The 18540-nt window shown below is 38.4% G+C and overlaps 5 protein-coding genes across 5 annotated transcripts; 3 read left to right on the top strand and 2 right to left on the bottom strand.

Annotated features, from left to right (window-relative positions):
• Positions 1-197: 197 nt before the first annotated feature.
• On the bottom strand, positions 198-1825 carry LOC17880789. The gene has a single exon (XM_006283498.2). The coding sequence runs from the start codon at positions 1808-1810 to the stop codon at positions 263-265; it is 1548 nt and encodes a 515-aa protein (XP_006283560.2). The 5' UTR covers positions 1811-1825; the 3' UTR covers positions 198-262.
• A 1054-nt stretch (positions 1826-2879) lies between these two features.
• On the bottom strand, positions 2880-3514 carry LOC111829375 (disease resistance-like protein DSC1; the record flags this gene model as incomplete). Its single annotated transcript, XM_023778343.1, is given in 2 exon segments — positions 2880-3392; positions 3395-3514. Coding segments are annotated over 2 exon segments (633 nt in total), but the record flags the coding sequence as incomplete, so codon positions are not given.
• A 22-nt stretch (positions 3515-3536) lies between these two features.
• Positions 3537-5294, top strand: LOC17878808 (disease resistance protein RRS1). The gene is made up of 2 exons (XM_006285542.2): positions 3537-4514; positions 4602-5294. The coding sequence occupies exons 1-2, from the start codon at positions 3537-3539 to the stop codon at positions 5292-5294; spliced, it is 1671 nt and encodes a 556-aa protein (XP_006285604.2).
• Positions 5295-6038: 744 nt separating this feature from the next.
• Positions 6039-13622, top strand: LOC17880784 (vacuolar protein sorting-associated protein 54, chloroplastic). The gene is made up of 19 exons (XM_006282996.2): positions 6039-7215; positions 7313-7375; positions 7465-7544; positions 8283-8403; positions 8596-8670; positions 8770-8926; positions 9336-9424; positions 9612-9868; positions 9985-10156; positions 10237-10320; positions 10623-11023; positions 11279-11432; positions 11522-11603; positions 11880-11959; positions 12131-12292; positions 12363-12430; positions 12674-12754; positions 12826-13085; positions 13302-13622. The coding sequence occupies exons 1-18, from the start codon at positions 6388-6390 to the stop codon at positions 12971-12973; spliced, it is 3102 nt and encodes a 1033-aa protein (XP_006283058.1). The 5' UTR covers positions 6039-6387; the 3' UTR covers positions 12974-13085; positions 13302-13622.
• A 336-nt stretch (positions 13623-13958) lies between these two features.
• LOC17878203 (probable WRKY transcription factor 19) lies at positions 13959-18409 on the top strand. The gene is given in 8 exon segments (XM_023778342.1): positions 13959-14285; positions 14401-14476; positions 14733-15789; positions 15955-16114; positions 16117-17007; positions 17118-17414; positions 17501-17836; positions 17838-18409. Coding segments are annotated over 8 exon segments (3009 nt in total). The 5' UTR covers positions 13959-14189; the 3' UTR covers positions 17934-18409.
• Positions 18410-18540: the final 131 nt, after the last annotated feature.

Below are 18540 nucleotides of genomic sequence, written 5' to 3'. Positions count from 1 at the left end.
ATATATGAACGACCATATCACTTGGTTCGGCCTCTTCCTCTCGGATGCAAACAAGCGTTAGTACTAAAGTCGAAAACTTCGCATGTAGTAGCGTTATCTAGGCCTATTTCTGTAAAGTTGTATAACTTTCTATATATAAAGGGTCGCATATGTAATTGATTACTTTGCTTAGTTTGCTATATGACTCACTTTTCCAATAATGCAACCAAAACTATAATTTATACGGTTGATAAAATAAATATACTGGAGTATGAATTACTAATTAAGGGTAGATACAAAATCTCTGATCGTTAATACAAAGAAAAAGCCTCTCGTAAGCCAAAGCCATCTTACTCGCCGTAAACATCTCCGCCGCATACTCTTTACACTTTCTCCCTCTCTCCGCCAATCTCTCCGCTCCTTCCGCCACGGCAACTTCCATAACCGCCGTCAAAGCTTCCACGTTTGGCGCAAACATAAACCCAAACTCATCATTCACCACTATGCTCCTCTTTATGCTTGCGTACCTCGACGCCATCACTGGTTTGCCACTCAACATCGATTCCATTAACGTCAAATCAAGTCCTTGTGGTCTAAGCGTTGGATTCACGAACAAATCGATCCCGTTGTAGAAACCCTTGAGCTCATTTGGGTTTAGAGATCCCAAAATGGAAACCTTTTCTCCTAGTTCCTTGTAACGTTGTTCCCATGGCCCTGATCCAGCTACTACAAGGTAAACATTAGAATGTGTTTCGAGTAGTTTTGAGAAAGCTTCGAATAGCAATGGATGTCCTTTGTCTTTGACTAATCTCCCGGCGGCTCCTAAAACAATCGCCGATGAATTTTCCGATAACCCTAATTTTGACCTAAACAGAGAACGTTGCTTCTTGTCTGATGTGAATCCGTGTTCGTCAACTCCGTTGAGGATCACGTGAACCCTTTTCTCAGGGATTTGATAAACGTCTCTTAGCATTTCTCCGCAGCTATCACTGATAGCGATGTGGTGAGCATAGTTGTGGAAGAATCTGATTTCGTCTAGTATCTTGGGAATCACGGCACCGTATAGGCTTGCATTGAAGCCTTGAGATCTTGGTTCGTCTGGTTTACGGATCAGGTCTTGGTAAATGCTTGATTGTAAGCTCTCTAGCGCAATGCCGTGCCATGAGACGGCTAGGTTTGGAACTTCCCTGGCGATCCAGTGAGGTAAAGCCACGCTTTCGGAGTGAACCGCATCAAAAGGCTCTTTCTTGTTTTCTTCTTGGTAAAGCTCCCATGCTTTATTGTACCGCCATTTTCCAGGCTCAGCGTCCCCGTGAGAATGGATGATAGGGTATAAGATTTGGTCAGAAACCGGAGTGATTATGTTGGTTTCAGGGGAATGGTCTAAAGGAGAGGTGAAAACGTGGACACGGTGTCCACGGCGGGCTAAAGCAGTGTAGAGAGTGAAGGCATGGCGTTCCATGCCGCCCGGATTGGGGCCGGTAGGCCATTTCCGGGAGAAAACAGCGAGTTTTAGGGATTTGGGAGGAGGGTTGGTTAAGGAGAAAGCAAGGCGGTTCCAGGCAAACTGGGCGGTTTGAAGGTCGCCAGACCACGGTGGCTGGTATGTATCATAGGAGGAGGAGACTGCGCCGGTAGAGGAGGAGCAAGAGGAGGAGGTGCGGAGGAGGAAGAGAGCCGGGATGGTAAAGAGGACGGTGAAGAAGAGGAAAGTACAAAGGCTAAAATGAGAATTAGGTTTCTTGAGTTTGGTTTGTGAAGCCATTGCTTTTTGTTTCTTCTTCACAATGTGTTGTGGTGTTGGTTCCGTCTGTTCAACTAAAGGATGCATAAAAAGCAAATCATCATTTTTCATCTTTGGAGAAATTAATTATAAGCTTACAATATAAGTAAAATGATAAAGTGGAGACGATCCCATTAAAGTTGTTTATTCAGTGGGTTTGGTAACGTCTAAAAATGACCAAAAAAGAAACGTGAGGCTTCAATTAATCTTGTGGGGTTACTTTGGTTTGTATGTATGGGAAAAAATGTTCATGTGACTTGTTGCGTGACTTTTAAACACATTATGTGAACACTTCTCATGATACTTTTTTTGTTTATAAACTTAGAAGTATTTTTCGTATGAGGTATTTAATATGATTTTATAATTTTTAAGTCAACGGTCCAAAACATTGGTATAGTTTGAAGCAAATAGTATATTGTTAAGTGTGTTTGGCGTTCACCACTTTTGACTTTTTTGATTGTGTGATATATTCATGCTTCTAGTGCGGATTTTTTGGTATTTTACAACTCAAGCATTTGACTTCCTTAACTTTTTAGGCTAATACTTATTCTTCTTATTATTAGAAGACGTAAACCAAATCACTCAAAGGCATGAAATAGGATAATTTTGTTGTATAATATCAAAACTTGTGGATGAAGTTAACATATGCGAGGTGGGAAATGAACTGGTAATGCATTTGTTTTGGAACTTTACTTCAAGTTTCAAAGAATCTTATTAATTATATTTGTGCAGAGATAATATCGCAATAAGTTTGCATGGGAACTTTACTTCAAGTTTCAGTAAATTTTATTACAAGTCAAACTTTAGGCTTTTAAGAATACCAGAAATTACTAAAAGGATCTGATTCTGAGTTTGTTGTGCTGAGGAGACAGCAGAGTAAACTGATTCAATATTTGTAGAAGAAATCTGTTTGTGATACAGAGATCCAATTATCTCTTCTTGAAATTTTCTTAACAGTAGCCAATTGCCTTGAAACTTAAGAGACTATGTACATTACTGTTTCTACAATTCAAAGTTCAAACTAAGAGGTGGAGAGCCAAGAATAAGATAGATTTAAAACATGATTCGACTTCTCTTTGAATCCAAATCTTGACTGAGATCAGCTTTCTGAAATTATTTATTTCCAGTGATTAGGCTTTGCTGGCTTCGAGTAACTAAGAACGGAAGTTACAGTACACTCGTAATTAGAAAAAGAGACTTCTTCCTTTATTCTTTTCCTGTTCAGCAGCTCTTCTTCTTGTGAACATAAACGGCCTTTCTTGGACACAACAACTTCACCCAAGGCGGTTTCGTTTACATCTGCTTCTTTTCCAGATATCGCTTTCTCGAGATTATTCTCCTGTAAGCCATGCAACCTATAATCATTCTCGCCCGGTGCATATAACAAGCTCATCCCACATTTCACCACCTCACAGCAATCTAGTTTTCTTTTGGCTTTGCCATCAGTAAGAAAAAATTTGAATGAGGCAGTGGTGTTGCAGCATCTATTGAGATCATCGCTTTTCTTGGCATGGTAGCAGTTGTTATAACTGATGAAAACATGATCAGAGCTAAGTTTTCTTGGTTCTTCGTGGCTAGATGATCCACACTGCTCTTTCCATCCCCCAAGATTACAAATAAAGCTGAACTTGCATCACCGTCTTCATTTCTGAACTTGCACTTGCATAACACGGAGAACCGGCTGGTTCTATCTTCATAATCCTGGAATGAGACAACAGTGTTGAGAGAAAGTCCAATGAAATTATCGTCGCACCAGTGTTCTCATCTACGAATTATGCCTACCACGGTTCATCTGAAATCTCTTGAAGTTCTTAATCTATCTGGCTTCTCAGATCTTGACGACCTTCAGGATTTATCACCAAACCTGAAAGAGCTATATCTAGCTGGTAGTGCTATTAAAGAATTGCCTCTGTCAGTTGAGGAGCTCACTAGACTTGTTACATTAGACCTGGAGGATCGTAAAAGACTTCAGCACCTACCACCGGGTATAAGTAACTTGAAATTCATGGTGACACTTAAGCTGTCTGGCTGTTCAAATCTGAAGAATCGTCCAATTATCGATCCATTCTTTCCACGCGATTTGCAACGTCTTGAAAGAAAGATAACCGCCACTAAAGAATATGTGCCGTTCAAACTTCACTCTGCTATTAATGAATCAAGGTTAGATGACTCTAAAACTCTTATGAACCTTAAAAATTTGCAACTAAGACCATATATTTACAGTTACTGTTTCATCAGAGATGTTGTAGAAGAATTCTTATCAGCATTTGCATATCTATCAAGCAAGGGAATACCACAAGAATGCTGGCTGTGGATCACTATTTCTCCTTTACCATCATCAATTTTACACTCATTGGCGCCAAGACTAAATGCCCTAGTATCTTTATTTCTTTGTAACTCGTATCTGGTGGATATACCTGAAGAGTTATGCCGGCTTGCTTCATTGAAAGCACTGGATCTTGGTGGAAACTCTTTTAGCCAACTTCCTGAAGACATTAAGGAGCTTTGTAAACTACATAGCCTCAGATTACGCCATTGTAAAAACCTCATATCATTACCCGAGCTTCCCAGAAGTCTGGAAATCTTGAATGCACATGGTTGTGTGTCTCTTAAGTCATTTTCTTCAAGCTTCGAGCAGTTTCCAAGGCACTACACATTCAGTAATTGCTTTGCGCTGTCCCCAGAAGTTGTCAGAAAATATATGCAAAAAGCTCTTGACAGTGTTGAAATCATGGCCAAGGGGGATCAACAGGTTTCTCCCTCTCCCTCTCTCTAACATGCATTTTCATATGCACTTTTGACTTGTTTGATAAATTTTATTTTGGCTGCACTGTAGCAGGAAAACAACAACCTGCTTGCATTCAGCATCTGTATACCTGTCTATGCAGGGCACAAATTTTCAGTTAATTTTAAAGCGGGTTCATCTGTACTGATAGAGTTAACTCCTGGCATGCTTAGCACTCTCTCAGGCTTTACTCTATCTGTAGTAGTTGAATTTTGGGATAACTATCGCAATGCTGCTGGTTTTGGCATCAAGTGCATATGCAGGAAGGCCAGGGGAGACCTTTCACCTAGACTAGAGAGAATCGTCCATTGCTGGGCTCCAAAGGAAGCTCCAACTGTTCAGAAGGATCATATGTTTGTTTTTGGCAATGTGAAAATGCATATTGCAGATGGAATTGACCATGATTTCCTGGCCGATCGGGTTACCTTCGAATTCCATCCTGTCAATTGGCAGAACAAACTTCTAGATGATAGCTGCACGGTGAAAAGATGTGCAGTCTATCTGATTACCACTACAACCTATGAAAAGACCCATGGCTCAAAACGTCCTTCTTCTCCGAATTTAGAGGAGCTTTCAAGTGTGGAGCTTCTGGCACCACCATATAAGAGATGTCGTTTGAAGAGAGTTATTGAATCTGTTATCATGAGCTTGAGAAAAAGGAAGCGAGAACGTATCCCATACCAAGCCTTCAGTCAAGCCCAAAAAAGTCCAAAGGTAAAACTCACCCAAAAGCTAGCTTATGAGTGATGGTGCCTATGTGACTGACTTGTAAGACGTCGTTTCATCACCACATCCCACAAAAGCAATCTAGCTTTCTTTTTTGCTTTGCCATCGGTAACAAAGAATTTGAATGAAAGCGGTGGTGTTGCAAGCATCACTTCTATAGTTTTGTTTTTTAACCACATCATTTGGTGGTGAAGAATCAGTAAACTTAGCTAATATTTTAAATGTAATTTGAAAACTATCTGATTCATTGCAATGGAAAAAGATATATGCAAAAAAGCTAGATCATTTTCTACATATATTGAAAGTAAAATATTACTATACTACATAATTACGATATTAGTGATTCTCCAAAGTCCAAAAGAAAAGTAGAAATTAGATCCCACTAGTAAGTAGTAACAAACAGCACAAACATTAATCCTATATTGGAAAGATATTTATTTTCATCCCGAATCCGATCTCTAAATCCGAAAACCTGAAATACTTAAACAGCTTATTTATTTATTTATTTTGGACAAAAAGGTAAGCTTATTTTTATTTAATTTTAATAGATTAAATTTACTTTTCAATATTTTTCATAAAAAATCAAAAAATAATCAATATTAAAATTAAAAATTTAATTTGAAAATAACAAATCATATTTAAGTTATTTAATAATAAATTATTGTACAATTAATGGATATTTCATAGCACTATATATAATTACGATATTAGTGCGAAAAGCAGAAATCAGATCCCACTAAAAACAACAGCACAAACATTAATCCATTTTTTTTCTTATAGATGACGTGGATAGCTAATCAACCGTTGATTGAATCTTCGCGGTGAGAAACCCGGCACTGCTCTTACACCACCACCTCTCTCGAACCGGTCGAGTCTCGAACCCACCAGAGAGGGCTTTCCTCAGTCCTCCCACAACTCTCTTCCGTTGTTCTTCCTTCGCTTCTCTCCAGATCCACACTCTCACCATCACAGCTTCTACGATTTGGTTCGACCCACACTCTTCATATCCCCAAGGATCTCTCTGATTTTGAAAATTCAACTTTTCCCCAGATCAACTTGTGTTATTTTCTCAACAGTTTTGGTTCATGATTTTGATTTCGTGAAGAAAGGTCTTATGGATTCACACCCTTCCCTAATGGGAAGGTCCATTGGCAATTCGAGCCGATCGAGCTTAGATCTTGGCCATTCGTCGTCTTCGTCTTCTCCTTCATCGTTAACAAAATCTATCTCCGATGCAAGTAGTCAGAGTCTTTCTTCGATCCTTAACAATCCACATGGAGGTAAGTCTGGTGTTTATGGTTCCGATGCGTCTTGGGTTGGTTGGTGGTCTTCGTCTACATTTGTAGCTCCCTCTGAGTTCGCGCCTGTTGCTTCAACTAAGCTCCCTGGTTCTGAGCTTACCAGATCCGATTTCCATGGCTACGTTTCTACGATCTCTGAGTCTCATGGTAGGTTTGAGGATATTAGGAATCATACAAGGGAAGAGAGCTCTGGGTTTGATCAGGAGAGCCATGTATCGGGTTTAGCTGCGTGCTTGCGTGAGGTTCCTTCACTTTACTTTAAGGAGGATTTTGCTCTTGAGGAGGGAACTACATTTCGTTCTGCTTGCCCTTTCTCGAATCTGACTGAAAATCTAGCGCTTCAAGAGAAGCTGTCACAGTATCTTGATGTAGTGGAGCTGCATCTTGTAAAGGAGATCTCAGTGAGGTCTGATTCGTTCTTCGAGGCTCAGGGACAATTACAGGATTTGAATGTGAAGATTGTTGAGGGTTGTACTAGGATTCGTGAGTTGAAAGAGACTATTCGGCTCCTGGACAGGAATTTGGTAGATTCAGCTCGACAGATTCAAGAGCTGAGCTCAACTAGGATTAATATGTTGGAGCTGCAACGTAAATTAAGACTTATCTTGTATGTTAATCAAGCTCTCTCTGCACTCAAATTGGTAAATTTCTTACTGATTCGCTTAGAGTAGTGTCAAGCTAGCTACTTTTGTTTTTTTCCTCTTTTCCTTGATGGAAGCTTGATACTTTGTTGTTCAGCTTGTTGCGTCCGCAGATTGTGCTGGAGCTTTGGATATAACTGACGATCTTCAGAACTTGTTGGTAAGTTCAACTGTGATTGATGTTGGATACTTTTAAATGATTAGGGTGCTCTTTCTTAAGAAGCTAAAATGGTTTTCCTACTTTTTTAGGCTGGGGATGAGCTGACTGGTCTACACTGCTTCCGGCATCTTCGGGATCATGTTACTAGCTCTATAGATTCCATAAACAGGTGTGTTTCTTTTCTGGTCTGCATATAATACTCGTTTAGGATGGATTGATCGGGAACAACGATACTTAGTCGGATTTCAGGTGAACTGTGAAGTTCCTTACCAAAGAAACCAACTAATTCTGAATCTAATTTTGTAGAGAAGAGGTAAATATGTGATCTAGTGATTATGTATTGGGGTTTACTGCTAAACCTCTAGAAATCTCTTAGATAGTGGAGGTAGTCGAAATTTGAAATATGATTTCAGGGGTTTGCAATTCTTTTTCCTTCTATGACGTCCTTTTGGTGCTTGAGTCATTTGTTGAGATGTTAAGCGTTATAACAACTGTGGATACTTTTACCATCTATAAGTTCAATCCTAAGTTATGTACTCTAAATGCCTTGCTGGCGAGAATCCCCTTTAACGTGGGTCGTTGATCAAGCCAATGTACAATTATTATAATCAATCTTAGTTTGCAATTGAAATATACTTTGGTCTTCAATCTTCATTACCTGGATATTTCATCCATAGTTAGTTATCTTCAAAGGTGTAGGACATTGTACAACCTGTAGGTATTTTGTGTCAATTAAAATGCAGGATATTGTTTTTCTTTGGTAGTGCTGTTTCATGAAGATTTAGTAGTTCAGAATATTTTTTCATCTTCTAAATCTAACTGCCCTGTTTTCTCTACTAGGTATTTTCTTTTAATTGTTTAATTGGTCTATAGTGTCTAATAGCTTGTTGGTTCTTTTTCTTTGTAGTATTCTCACTGCAGAATTTATGCGAATCTCAATACATGATACTGGGGAAATAGATGTACTGATTTTAGCTGCAGCAAAAAGACGGGGATCTATTACATCAAACGGGAAGACCTTTGATGAAGTACGTCTCATCCGATGCACATATGCATATTTTTGTAATGAATATGGGCGCTTATTTTTGTACTATGTGGAGCTTGATTGTTGGTGTTAAAAATGAATAGAAGATCCTAAATTGTGAGAAGTAGTAAATTAATGAGAAAAACATGGCACAGAGTCCAGCATGACTCTGAATACTGGGCTTACATCTTTTCAGGTTAAGCTAGAAGAAGAAGATACCTCTACCTTATGTGATCGCCTTCTTCCTTTAGTTATTGGATTGCTAAGAACGGTGAGTGGCTGGTCCTGATTAATTTTCAACAGAGTGCTGATTAACTGTTCATTTTGAATTTGGTTTCTCATGTGCTATTCTTTGAACTGTTTTCCATAGGCTAAGTTCCCTTCAATTTTGAGGATGTATCGAGATGCACTCACATCTGAAATGAAAAATGCAATAAAAAACGCAGTTGCTGAGCTGCTTCCAGTTCTTGTTGCAAGATCCCTCGATTCTGACTTTTCACACGGGGACCGCTCAGTAGATGTTGATGGTGAGATTTTAATTAAACTAGTATGTATAACGATTGTCATACTACTTAGTTCGAGCATGAAACGTACTCGACGTAAGAGTTTAGTACTTAAAAAGTGTTGAAATTTCTCTTATGCACGTTCACATCAAGTTCAAACCCGTAGAAGCAACAATATTGGGTTATGGTTTTTGCAAAAGGGCTTTATCAAGATTACTGTAATTCTTATTTTCTTATTTTCTTTTTAACCTCCAATTTGATCTGAGACCTGACTAGAAGTAATTTACATGGAAATTAGTCAACTGATGAAGAAGGTTGGCTTAAACATACTTGACGGGTTAATAGTTTTTATATCCTTCTCTTAGGATAATGTATACTGCTTCCATGGTAGTTGCCTCTCTAGAAACCATACTTATTTCTAGTGTGTATACAGGTGGTGGCTTATCTCTTGCGAGCAAGTTGAGGAGTCTGTCATCTGAGGCATTTGCTAATCTCTTAACTGCTATATTTAGGATTGTTCAGGTAATATGTGCATCAGTTATGGAACTTTTAACTATTTAAGCAAGCATTATAGGAAGTTATACATATATGTCTACGATGTTAAACTTTTGGCAGCATTTTCTTTTGGTTATGATATAGAGGCTTGGAACCTTTTGATTAGATGTTTGATTAAGATGTAATATGATTTCATTTCATTTAGTGAATGCAGGCACATCTACTCCGGGCTTCGGAAGTGAAAAAGGCAATCGAATGGATCCTTTGCAATATTGATGGACATTATGCAGCTGATTCAGTTGCAGCTGCAATTGCTGTTGGTGCTGTAGCGGCCGAAACAGCCCAGGAAACAGGTTTTCAAAGCGGGTCCTTAGTGTCTTCTCCACTGGGTAAGGCAGCCACAAAGGCCCCTGCATTGCAGGGAAGATCGAGTGACACATCAAGTTTGATGAACATGTCAAGAAACTTCAGGTTTATTAAAAGTTATTGTATTTTGTTTGCATTCTTCCAAATTCTTGAAGTTTTCTGTAACACAAACCTTTGTTCTACGTTTGGAACTAATTTGGCTATTTTATTTATTTATATAGGGCTGATGTCTTGAGAGAAAACACAGAAGCTGTCTTTGCGGCTTGTGAGGTTACTCATGGTAGGTGGGCAAAGCTAATAGGAGTTCGCGCTCTTCTTCATCCAAAATTAAAATTGCAGGAGTTCATGAGCATTTATGATCTGACCCAAGAATTTATAACAGCTACGGAAAAGGTATTCATTCTAGTTTTTTTTCATAGAAGAGATACGAAATTGCATTGCTTATTCTTGTTTGTCATTTGTACTTTTAACAGATTGGTGGACGTTTGGGATCTAGTATTCGTGGGACGCTGCAATCACAAGCCAAAGCCTTTGTGGATTTCCAGCATGAAACTCGGGTTAGTCTCTGTACATATACGTTTATAAGTTTTACAGCAAGCATATCTACACTTTTGTTTAGTTTTAGGGCTTACAAACATAAAAGAAAACATGGTAAATGTGGCAGAAAAAAGTTTATCCGGAGAAACATGCCCAAGCCATATTTTGTGTAAAGAAAAGTTAAACTAACTTTTGATAACCAAATAGTGTTTAACTATATTGACTTCACCCCATAGAAGCACATTCTCTCCTTTACCATCTATCTTCTTTCATAATAAAGAGATCTGGTCGTTAATCTAATTTGTATTTTACTTTACTGTAGATGACAAAACTGAGAGCTGTGCTTGATCAAGAAACATGGGATGAGATAGATGTTCCCGAAGAATTTCAATCCATAATCAGTTCTCTTTTTGCATCCCAGGAGTTGATTTCTGGGAAAGTTGATAATGCTGATCTCAATACATACCATAATAATCCGCTCCCTCTCAATGGGTCTCTCACTTCTGGAAATGGGAATCAAAATTCTGAATTACGAAATGATAAATCTGAATCTAGTGAAGTTCCTGCAGTTAGCGATGTACAAATGAAATCCCCAGTCTCCCCTGAGTCTCTTGAAAGCAGCAAGGCTGGTGTATCTTCAGTTCCGAATAATCAAAGTAATCATAAGACGCACAGAAAATCTAACCTTTTCTATCAAGGAGTTGATTACCACATGGTAAACTGGTTAGTGTTCTTGTAGCAATTTAGTGTTGTTATAAATCTTCACTTCCATTCACCAGATAAGACTTTTGTTGTCTTGCATGCCTTAGATAGGCAGTATCTAAGGCATGCAAATATTTAGTTAAATATTTGTACAATTGTACAAATATTTAACTAAATATTTGTACAATTTGCTTGGTTTAGATTGCTTAATGTTTGGTTGCTATCCAGGCTGGAAATATTAAAGTATGCTGATGTGATTCCTTTTATATCCTGCAGTGGGTTAATAGTGCTCAAGATGTTGTCAGAATACATTGATATGAACAACTCTTTACCTGCTTTGTCCTCGGAAATTGTTCTTCGTGTTGTTGAAGTGTTGAGATTTTTCAACACTCGGACATGCCAACTTGTTCTCGGTGCTGGTGCTATGCAGGTATAAATGTGCTTTAGATGAAGACAATTGTAGTTTTCATTGCTGATTAGCTGATATTGACCTTTTTAGTGGCCATATTCATGCTATAGGTATCTGGTCTGAAGTCCATAAAGGCAAAACACCTGGCACTAGCAAGTCAAGTGATTGACTTCACTTACACTATTATTCCTGGTAGGTGATGTCTGTTTTTCTTCTTTCTAACTGTTGCTGTCATAATGTTTTCAGCTGGATTAATGTCTCGAGATCATTCTATTTCTTCTGTGTAGAAGTGTTTTACTTTGTGTTATTTAAGCATTCTTTACCCACATTTTTGTGCTAAACATGAGTTTGATGGTTGTAGGAGTTTTTTGAATCATCCCTAGCTTTTCGTTTTTAATAAAATCCCTAGCTTATTTTCCTTGTAAGCTGGGTTCCTGCATAACAGTTCGTTATTTTTTGTGGTCCAAGAAACCAGAAGAATTCTGTTTTCAAAAGTACCTGAGACGAGAAAGCCACTTTTGTCAGTAGAGGTTGATAAAGTCGCTCAGGTTTGTGTCTATCTTTGCCTTCTGGGTTTTGTCTCTTTACTCTTACAGGTCCTAAGGTATTGGAGATCGTTGCACATCTGATAGATAAATAATTGAAAAAATCTCACACCTGTTGATTATCTCTAGTTTTGTAGAATTTAAGTGTTAATTTCGGCCTTTTGACAATTTCAGGATTATAGGATTCATCGAGATGAAATATACACAAAATTGGTTCAGATAATGAGAGAGAGACTATTGGCTCATCTTCATATGTTGCCTAAAGTTGTTGAGGGCTGGAACAGACCTCCAGACACCAATAAACAAACTAAAGAGTTTGCGTGGCCACTCACAAGGGTGATTTATTCTCATTCCCTTATCTTAGAAAAATAATAGTAGGTGTCGTAATGTGCATTTAATTTTACAGGAAGTTGGTTACCTTCATCGTGTTTTGTCCGAGACATTGCATGAAGCAGATGTTCAAGCAATCTTCAGGTGAGCATATATGCAGCTTTCATAGGAAAGACAGTTAGGGGTTTACGAATTTGAAATTTGGAGTCAAATTGACTTATTGTGTAGGACAGATAGCAGCCAATCAGTTTGTGCTGCTTCGCTCTGTAGCTTTATGTTTTAGCGCATCAAATTACTGTTTCTTTCTTATAAATGTTGAAGGCAGGAAATGATTTTCAGATTCTGCTTTATATTTCCTAGTTTATATACATTCCATGATTCTTGTAGGCAGGTGATTATGATTATCCACACACAAACCTCTCAAACGCTTACTAACTTGGAGATAACCTCTCCAGAGGCAAAGAAAAGGTAACTCTATATCCTTTAGACAAATAAACCAACTTAGCTTCTGTAGTAAACATTCGACTTGTTTTAATCAGGCTGAAGCTTCACGTTGAGCTTATTCTCAAATGCATCCGGTCGTTACCATCTGACAATACCAATCAATCAGGCATCCCAAATTGGGGAGAACTAGATGAATTTTTTGGACAACACTTTAGAGAAGAAGGAGGAGGCGAGGCTGAGTAATGAAGTCTTCATTGTACAGCATTTTGTTTATCCTCACTTCTTTTATAAAGTTATAAAAATTCAGAGTTTGGCTTTGCGTATGGACTACTCGTCCTGTAGATTTAACCTACAGGTAACAAATTCCTTCTCTCTGGCTTCTTACCATTGAACCTCTCCGTAACTAAAGGCATTTACTGAATCAAATACAAAATATGATCTGTAATCTGTCTAAATGGCGTTTTGTTTGCGGAAAGCGACCATGTAGCATCTTGAAAAGCATAATAGCGTTTTGCTCAGACTGCGTTATAAGTTGATGAAAAAATTCTGATGGTTGGAACCCCAAATGCAGGCATACTACCGTTCTTGGCATGGACGAGACAAATATAGTGGTACTAAAAGTTTGGCAAGGGAAAGTATCTTCCAAGTATAAACTTAAATTCCCTCGTCTGGCTTCAATTTCACACCTCAATGTTGCTTTCTATTATCCTCTTTGTTTTGTGAATTTGTATGAGGAACGGAGTGACTTGGATAGAAGTTTTTAATAGAGGGCAAGCAGTAGATCTAGACGTGTGTATATTCTTACTGAATGCTTTCATTTCGACACACAGAGTTTGTTTTGAGGGCATCAAGTTTTAATCAAAAGTTAGAAGCGCGACTTAGCGATTACTTACTGACCATGCTAAAGAAGAAAAGGTCGGAAGAAACTTTATACTCTAGAATAAATAATAATGATTGAAAACCTTCGACAATGATTGGAACCGTAAACGATGTTTTCAATAATGAATTGTTTACTTATGTTATGTTGAGTGTTATGTTGAGGCGTTGAGCTGAGTCTATAACATATTAACATTTGTTAAAATTAAAATCTTTATTTTACTGTTCTTTTCTCTTGACACATCTATCATTTTTTTTTTATTTATACACATCTATCATTTGCATGACATACATCTCTTATTCTTCGGCTTTGACTTGGAAGATACTCAAGTCTACTCTTTAGCGAGGGACATCTCTAGACTCTTTTAGTTAAGCAGCTGCTAATTTAGGCTAATAAAGGTCTGAGCATATGAGACATAGTTTGACTTTGACTTTATGGATTTCTCTTTCTTCCCAATGTTCCTACTTCCGCCTAACGTGCAAATTTCCTCTTTGTTATTCCATTCCCTTTGCAATTTTGCATCTTATAATCTCAGACGTCTGTGGTTTCCTCTATGATAATCGAAAGCCTTAGATCAAATAGATGAATAGATTGACGAGCATACTTGGGTCCTTTGGGAGAAGGAGTTCGAGTAGAACAAAGACTTCCGGACCAAGCCCCTCCCAGGAACTGGATAAGGTCTCTCGATCGGAGTTCGTGAAGTTCCTGACTCGTTCAATATATGTTTTCTGTTTGTATTTTTGTAATATTTTCCCAGTCTTACTCTTCTTTACAACTAACTGATGTTTTGCAGGAAATTCATTTGAGTTTGGATCTACTTGATTTTAAGACATCAAATAAGGTCATCAGTAAAGTTTGTAAGATCCCAGGTATATATATTTTTCCTACATAATTTACCGGGAAAATAAGATATATATATATATATATATATTGGTCTCTTCACTGATTCTTTTGGGGTCTAGTCTAGTTCCTTTAATCAAAAAGATGTGTTACATTGAGTTGCTGTTTTTATTGTTCGTGACTTTTATTTGTGATTTGGATCCTGGAACGGTTTAGCTGATACAATATCCCATGAAATTCAAATATAGTTTCTAATTGGCCTTCTTCTATTGATTTCTTGTTTAGGTGTCTCTTCTGTCACTCATGATGGGGACCGCCAGATTACCGTCACTGGAACAGTGGATCCAGAAGCTTTACAGAACAAGCTGAGAAATTACCGGCCTATGATACAGAAGGTTGTGCTGAGGAAGAAGAACGATTCGGGTGAAGAAGGTGTTAAGCTGAGGACTAAGCAAGATTCAGATGAAGAAAGTGGCAGTGAGAAATCGAATAAAGGAAAAAACTTGGTTCTGGATGAGGAGTTTCCTAGGGGAGAAACGTACAGTGATTGGATGCCTTCACCAGTATGTAACTGGGAAGATTCAGACGACTTCGATTCAGGGGACGACATTACAATCGTTGCAGACAAATTCACATCTGTAGCTCCCAATAGGAGGCACTTGAACAATGACTGGTACTCTCTCTGCAACTTCCTCAGCAACCGTATGCCTCCGTTGACTCCCTCTGGCTGCAGCCCTGATGATGTCATTGATTTTCTTCGCACCCGGCAGTTTTCAGGTAGCATTGAGGCTCTTGTTGGCCGTCTCATTACTGCGAGTGAGGCACATGGCCTAATACCTGAGAACAATCCTTTTCGCAGCCTAGCTGTAACATCGTACCTGAAGGCTGCAAGTGGGGTGACCCATGAAACAGAATGCATACTAATCTTTTCATGCAATGACAACCTAGATGTGGATGAGACATATTTCATTGAATCCATCTCAAAAGAGTTACTCAAGCGAGAGGTCATCCCTTTGACGTATAATCTTTTGGGTAGAGAGAACCTGGATATGGAGATGATATATAGATCTAGTGTTGGTATTATGATACTTTCAGATAGTTATGCTTGTTCTAGACAGTCCCTGGATCATCTGGTGGCAATCATGGAACATTGGAAAGCAACAGACCTTATAATTATACCTATATATTTTAAGGTAACACTTTCAGACATTTGCGGGTTGAAAGGCAGGTTTGAAGCATCATTTCAGCTCCTTGAGAAATCTCTTAAGGAAGACAGAATTCAGAAATGGAGGGCCGCCGTGACTAAAATAGTGTCCATCGGTGGACTTGAATGGACTAAGGGGTATATTGACTTCTCTTAGTTGTCTCTTTACTATACGTACAATGTGGCAACAGTTCACCTTTCTAGGATATCTTGGAAGGACGTTTCCAAAGCTTTAGCTTATTGACGTTTTCAACTATTTGCAGGAGTGTTTCTTATTTTCCATTTTCTATGTCTTTTTTGCAGGACTCAGTTTATGCTTGCCGAAGAAGTTGTTAGAAATGCATCCTTAAGACTATATTTAAAAAATAGCAAGAGTCTGGTTGGAATCCTAGCATTGTTAAATCACTCCCAGTCTTCAGATGTGGAAATGGTCGAGATCCTTTCGACGACCTATGTTGTGTTGAAGGTAAGACATCCATTGTTAGAGAAATTTTTGAACTACTAACTCCACATTATGATCTGTGTTACTTCCTGCAAGACTTTCATCTAATGTGTCACATGAAAGGGCTCAGGCAATTGCGTGATGATTTCTTCTCTAACGTATTTGGGGAAGAAAAACTAAGTATAAGCGCTTGTGATACAAAATTGAGTTTCATGAGGGACCAGTTCCAAAATAAAACAATTCTTGTTGTTCTCGATGATGTCAGTAATGCCAGAGATGCAGAAGCTGTGGTTGGAGGGTTTGGCTGGTTTTCTCATGGACACACAATCATTTTAACATCTAGGAGAAAACAAGTTCTTGTACAGTGTAAAGTTAAAGACCTATACGAGATCCCCGAATTATGCGAGTCTGAATCTTTTCGTCTCTGCAAACAGTATTTTTTGCATGGAGAAAGTGCGGTCATCTCAGAGCTCATCAGCTGCAGTAGTGGTATTCCATTGGCTCTCAAAGTTTTAGGTTCTTCTGTATCAAAGCAGCATATAAAGAATATGAAGGAGCATCTCCACAACTTAAGGAAATATCCTCCTACTCAGATTCAAGAAGCATTACGGAGAAGCTTTGATGGACTAGATGAAAACGAGAAGAACATATTTTTGGACCTTGCATGTTTTTTCAGAGGGGAGAACAAAGATCATGTGGTGCAACTACTTGATGCTTGTGGGTTTTTTACATATTTGGGTATCTGTGATCTAATTGATGAGTCTCTCATTAGCCTTTTGGACAATAAGATAGAGATGCCTATTCCTTTTCAAGATGTTGGTCGATTTTTTGTTCATGAAGAAGATGAGGATCCATGTGAGCGTAGCAGATTGTGGGACTCCAGTGAGATTGCTGATGTATTGACTAACAATTCAGTAAGTTGAAGTGTAAAATTTGTGTTATTAACGATCCAGATACTTCATAATAATTATTTCGTTGGTTGTAAAAACTGATGTTTCCGTGGTTATGTGATTGTCTTTTTCAGGGAACAGAAGCTATTGAGGGCATTTTCCTGGACGTTTCTGACTTGACCTGTGAGTTGAGTCCTACTGTGTTTGACAATATGTATAAACTTAGATTGCTGAAGTTCTATTGTTCCACCTCTGGGAACCAGTGCAAGCTAGGGCTATCTCAAGGCCTCTGCACTTTACCTGCTGAGTTAAGGCTACTTCACTGGGAGAATTACCCTCTCAAAATTTTGCCAGAGAAATTTAATCCTGAGAATCTTGTAGAGATAAACATGCCTTATAGCAACATGGAGAGGTTGTGGGAAGGGAAGAAAGTAAGTGTTGTTTGTAATTTAAGCTACTTACATTTATTTTTTACCCTGATTTGATAACTCATCTTCATTATTCATGCTGTAAACAGAATCTCAAAAAGCTAAAGATATTGAAACTTAGCCACTCCAAAAATTTAACTGATATCGGGGTGTTATCAGAAGCCGTGAACCTCGAGCATATTGATCTCGAAGGATGTACGAGTTTAATTGACGTTAGCACATCTGTTCCTCATTGTCGGAAGCTTGTTTCCTTGAATATGAAAGACTGTTCTCAATTGCGAAGGTTGTCTGTCATGGCTGATTTAACATCTCTCAAGCTTCTTAATTTGTCTGGCTGCTCAGAACTTGAGAAGATTCAGGATTTTGCACCAAACTTGAAAGAGTTATATCTACCTTGGACTCCCGTAAGAGAACTTCCATCGCTAGTCAGTCGATAATCTCACTGGAATTGTAACACTAGATCTGGAGAACTGCAGAAGGCTTCAGAAACTGACATTGGGGAATAAACAAGTCGATATCTAGTCAATCTTCTATCAACTTTAACTGAGAAAATGAGGCCGGACATCATCTGAAAGTGCTCTGGATTCTTTAGTGTCAGTGTAATTAGAGACGGAAGGTGCTTGACCAACAATTGTGCTGAAGTAAAAGCTCACTATCTTTAGGTGCTGAAGTAAATACTCGCTCCATTTTTTATGGCAGTGGCTTCATATTGCGCAAGATGTCAGAATTGAAAGATTCAAACAGTTATTCCCGGTCAATGTGTGGAGAACTGCCATTGGGTTCTACAAACTTGAAGATATGCGTCTGCTTGTACATATAATTAGAGAAACCTATGCTATTGGATCCATATCATATCAACATGTGTTAACCAGGTATTCAACTACTGGTTAGTTGCACTGTAAGTGATATTGCGTTGGATCCATATTATCTCATTGATTAGGCATTTTGTCAACGTTACCAACTTCTTTTTTGCTATAGAGATATTGTTTTAGTATTGACCTTCATGGTTTTGAACTGGAAGTCCATGACATCTGAACACTTATCGGAGATCCTGATTATGCTCCGGGACTTAAGACCTGGTATTAACTGTATGATGTTAGAATATGCATCAAAACCTTTTGGGAATAGA

This window comes from Capsella rubella, unplaced genomic scaffold (assembly GCF_000375325.1).
Source record: "Capsella rubella cultivar Monte Gargano unplaced genomic scaffold, Caprub1_0 scaffold_7, whole genome shotgun sequence".
Classification (NCBI taxonomy): domain Eukaryota; kingdom Viridiplantae; phylum Streptophyta; class Magnoliopsida; order Brassicales; family Brassicaceae; genus Capsella; species Capsella rubella.
This window is presented reverse-complemented; position numbering and strand designations above follow the sequence as displayed.

Bases quoted from the DNA above. Each gene is read 5' to 3' on its own strand.
- LOC17880784 (XM_006282996.2), top strand. From the start codon at position 6,388: ATGGATTCACACCCTTCCCTAATGGGAAGGTCCATTGGCAATTCGAGC. The intron at 8,927-9,335 runs GTGAGATTTTAA...GTGTGTATACAG, and splicing joins CCGCTCAGTAGATGTTGATG to GTGGTGGCTTATCTCTTGCG. The intron at 12,431-12,673 runs GTGAGCATATAT...TGATTCTTGTAG, and splicing joins GATGTTCAAGCAATCTTCAG to GCAGGTGATTATGATTATCC.
- LOC17878808 (XM_006285542.2), top strand. From the start codon at position 3,537: ATGCCTACCACGGTTCATCTGAAATCTCTTGAAGTTCTTAATCTATCT. The intron at 4,515-4,601 runs GTTTCTCCCTCT...GCACTGTAGCAG, and splicing joins TGGCCAAGGGGGATCAACAG to GAAAACAACAACCTGCTTGC.
- LOC17880789 (XM_006283498.2), bottom strand. From the start codon at position 1,810: ATGCATCCTTTAGTTGAACAGACGGAACCAACACCACAACACATTGTG.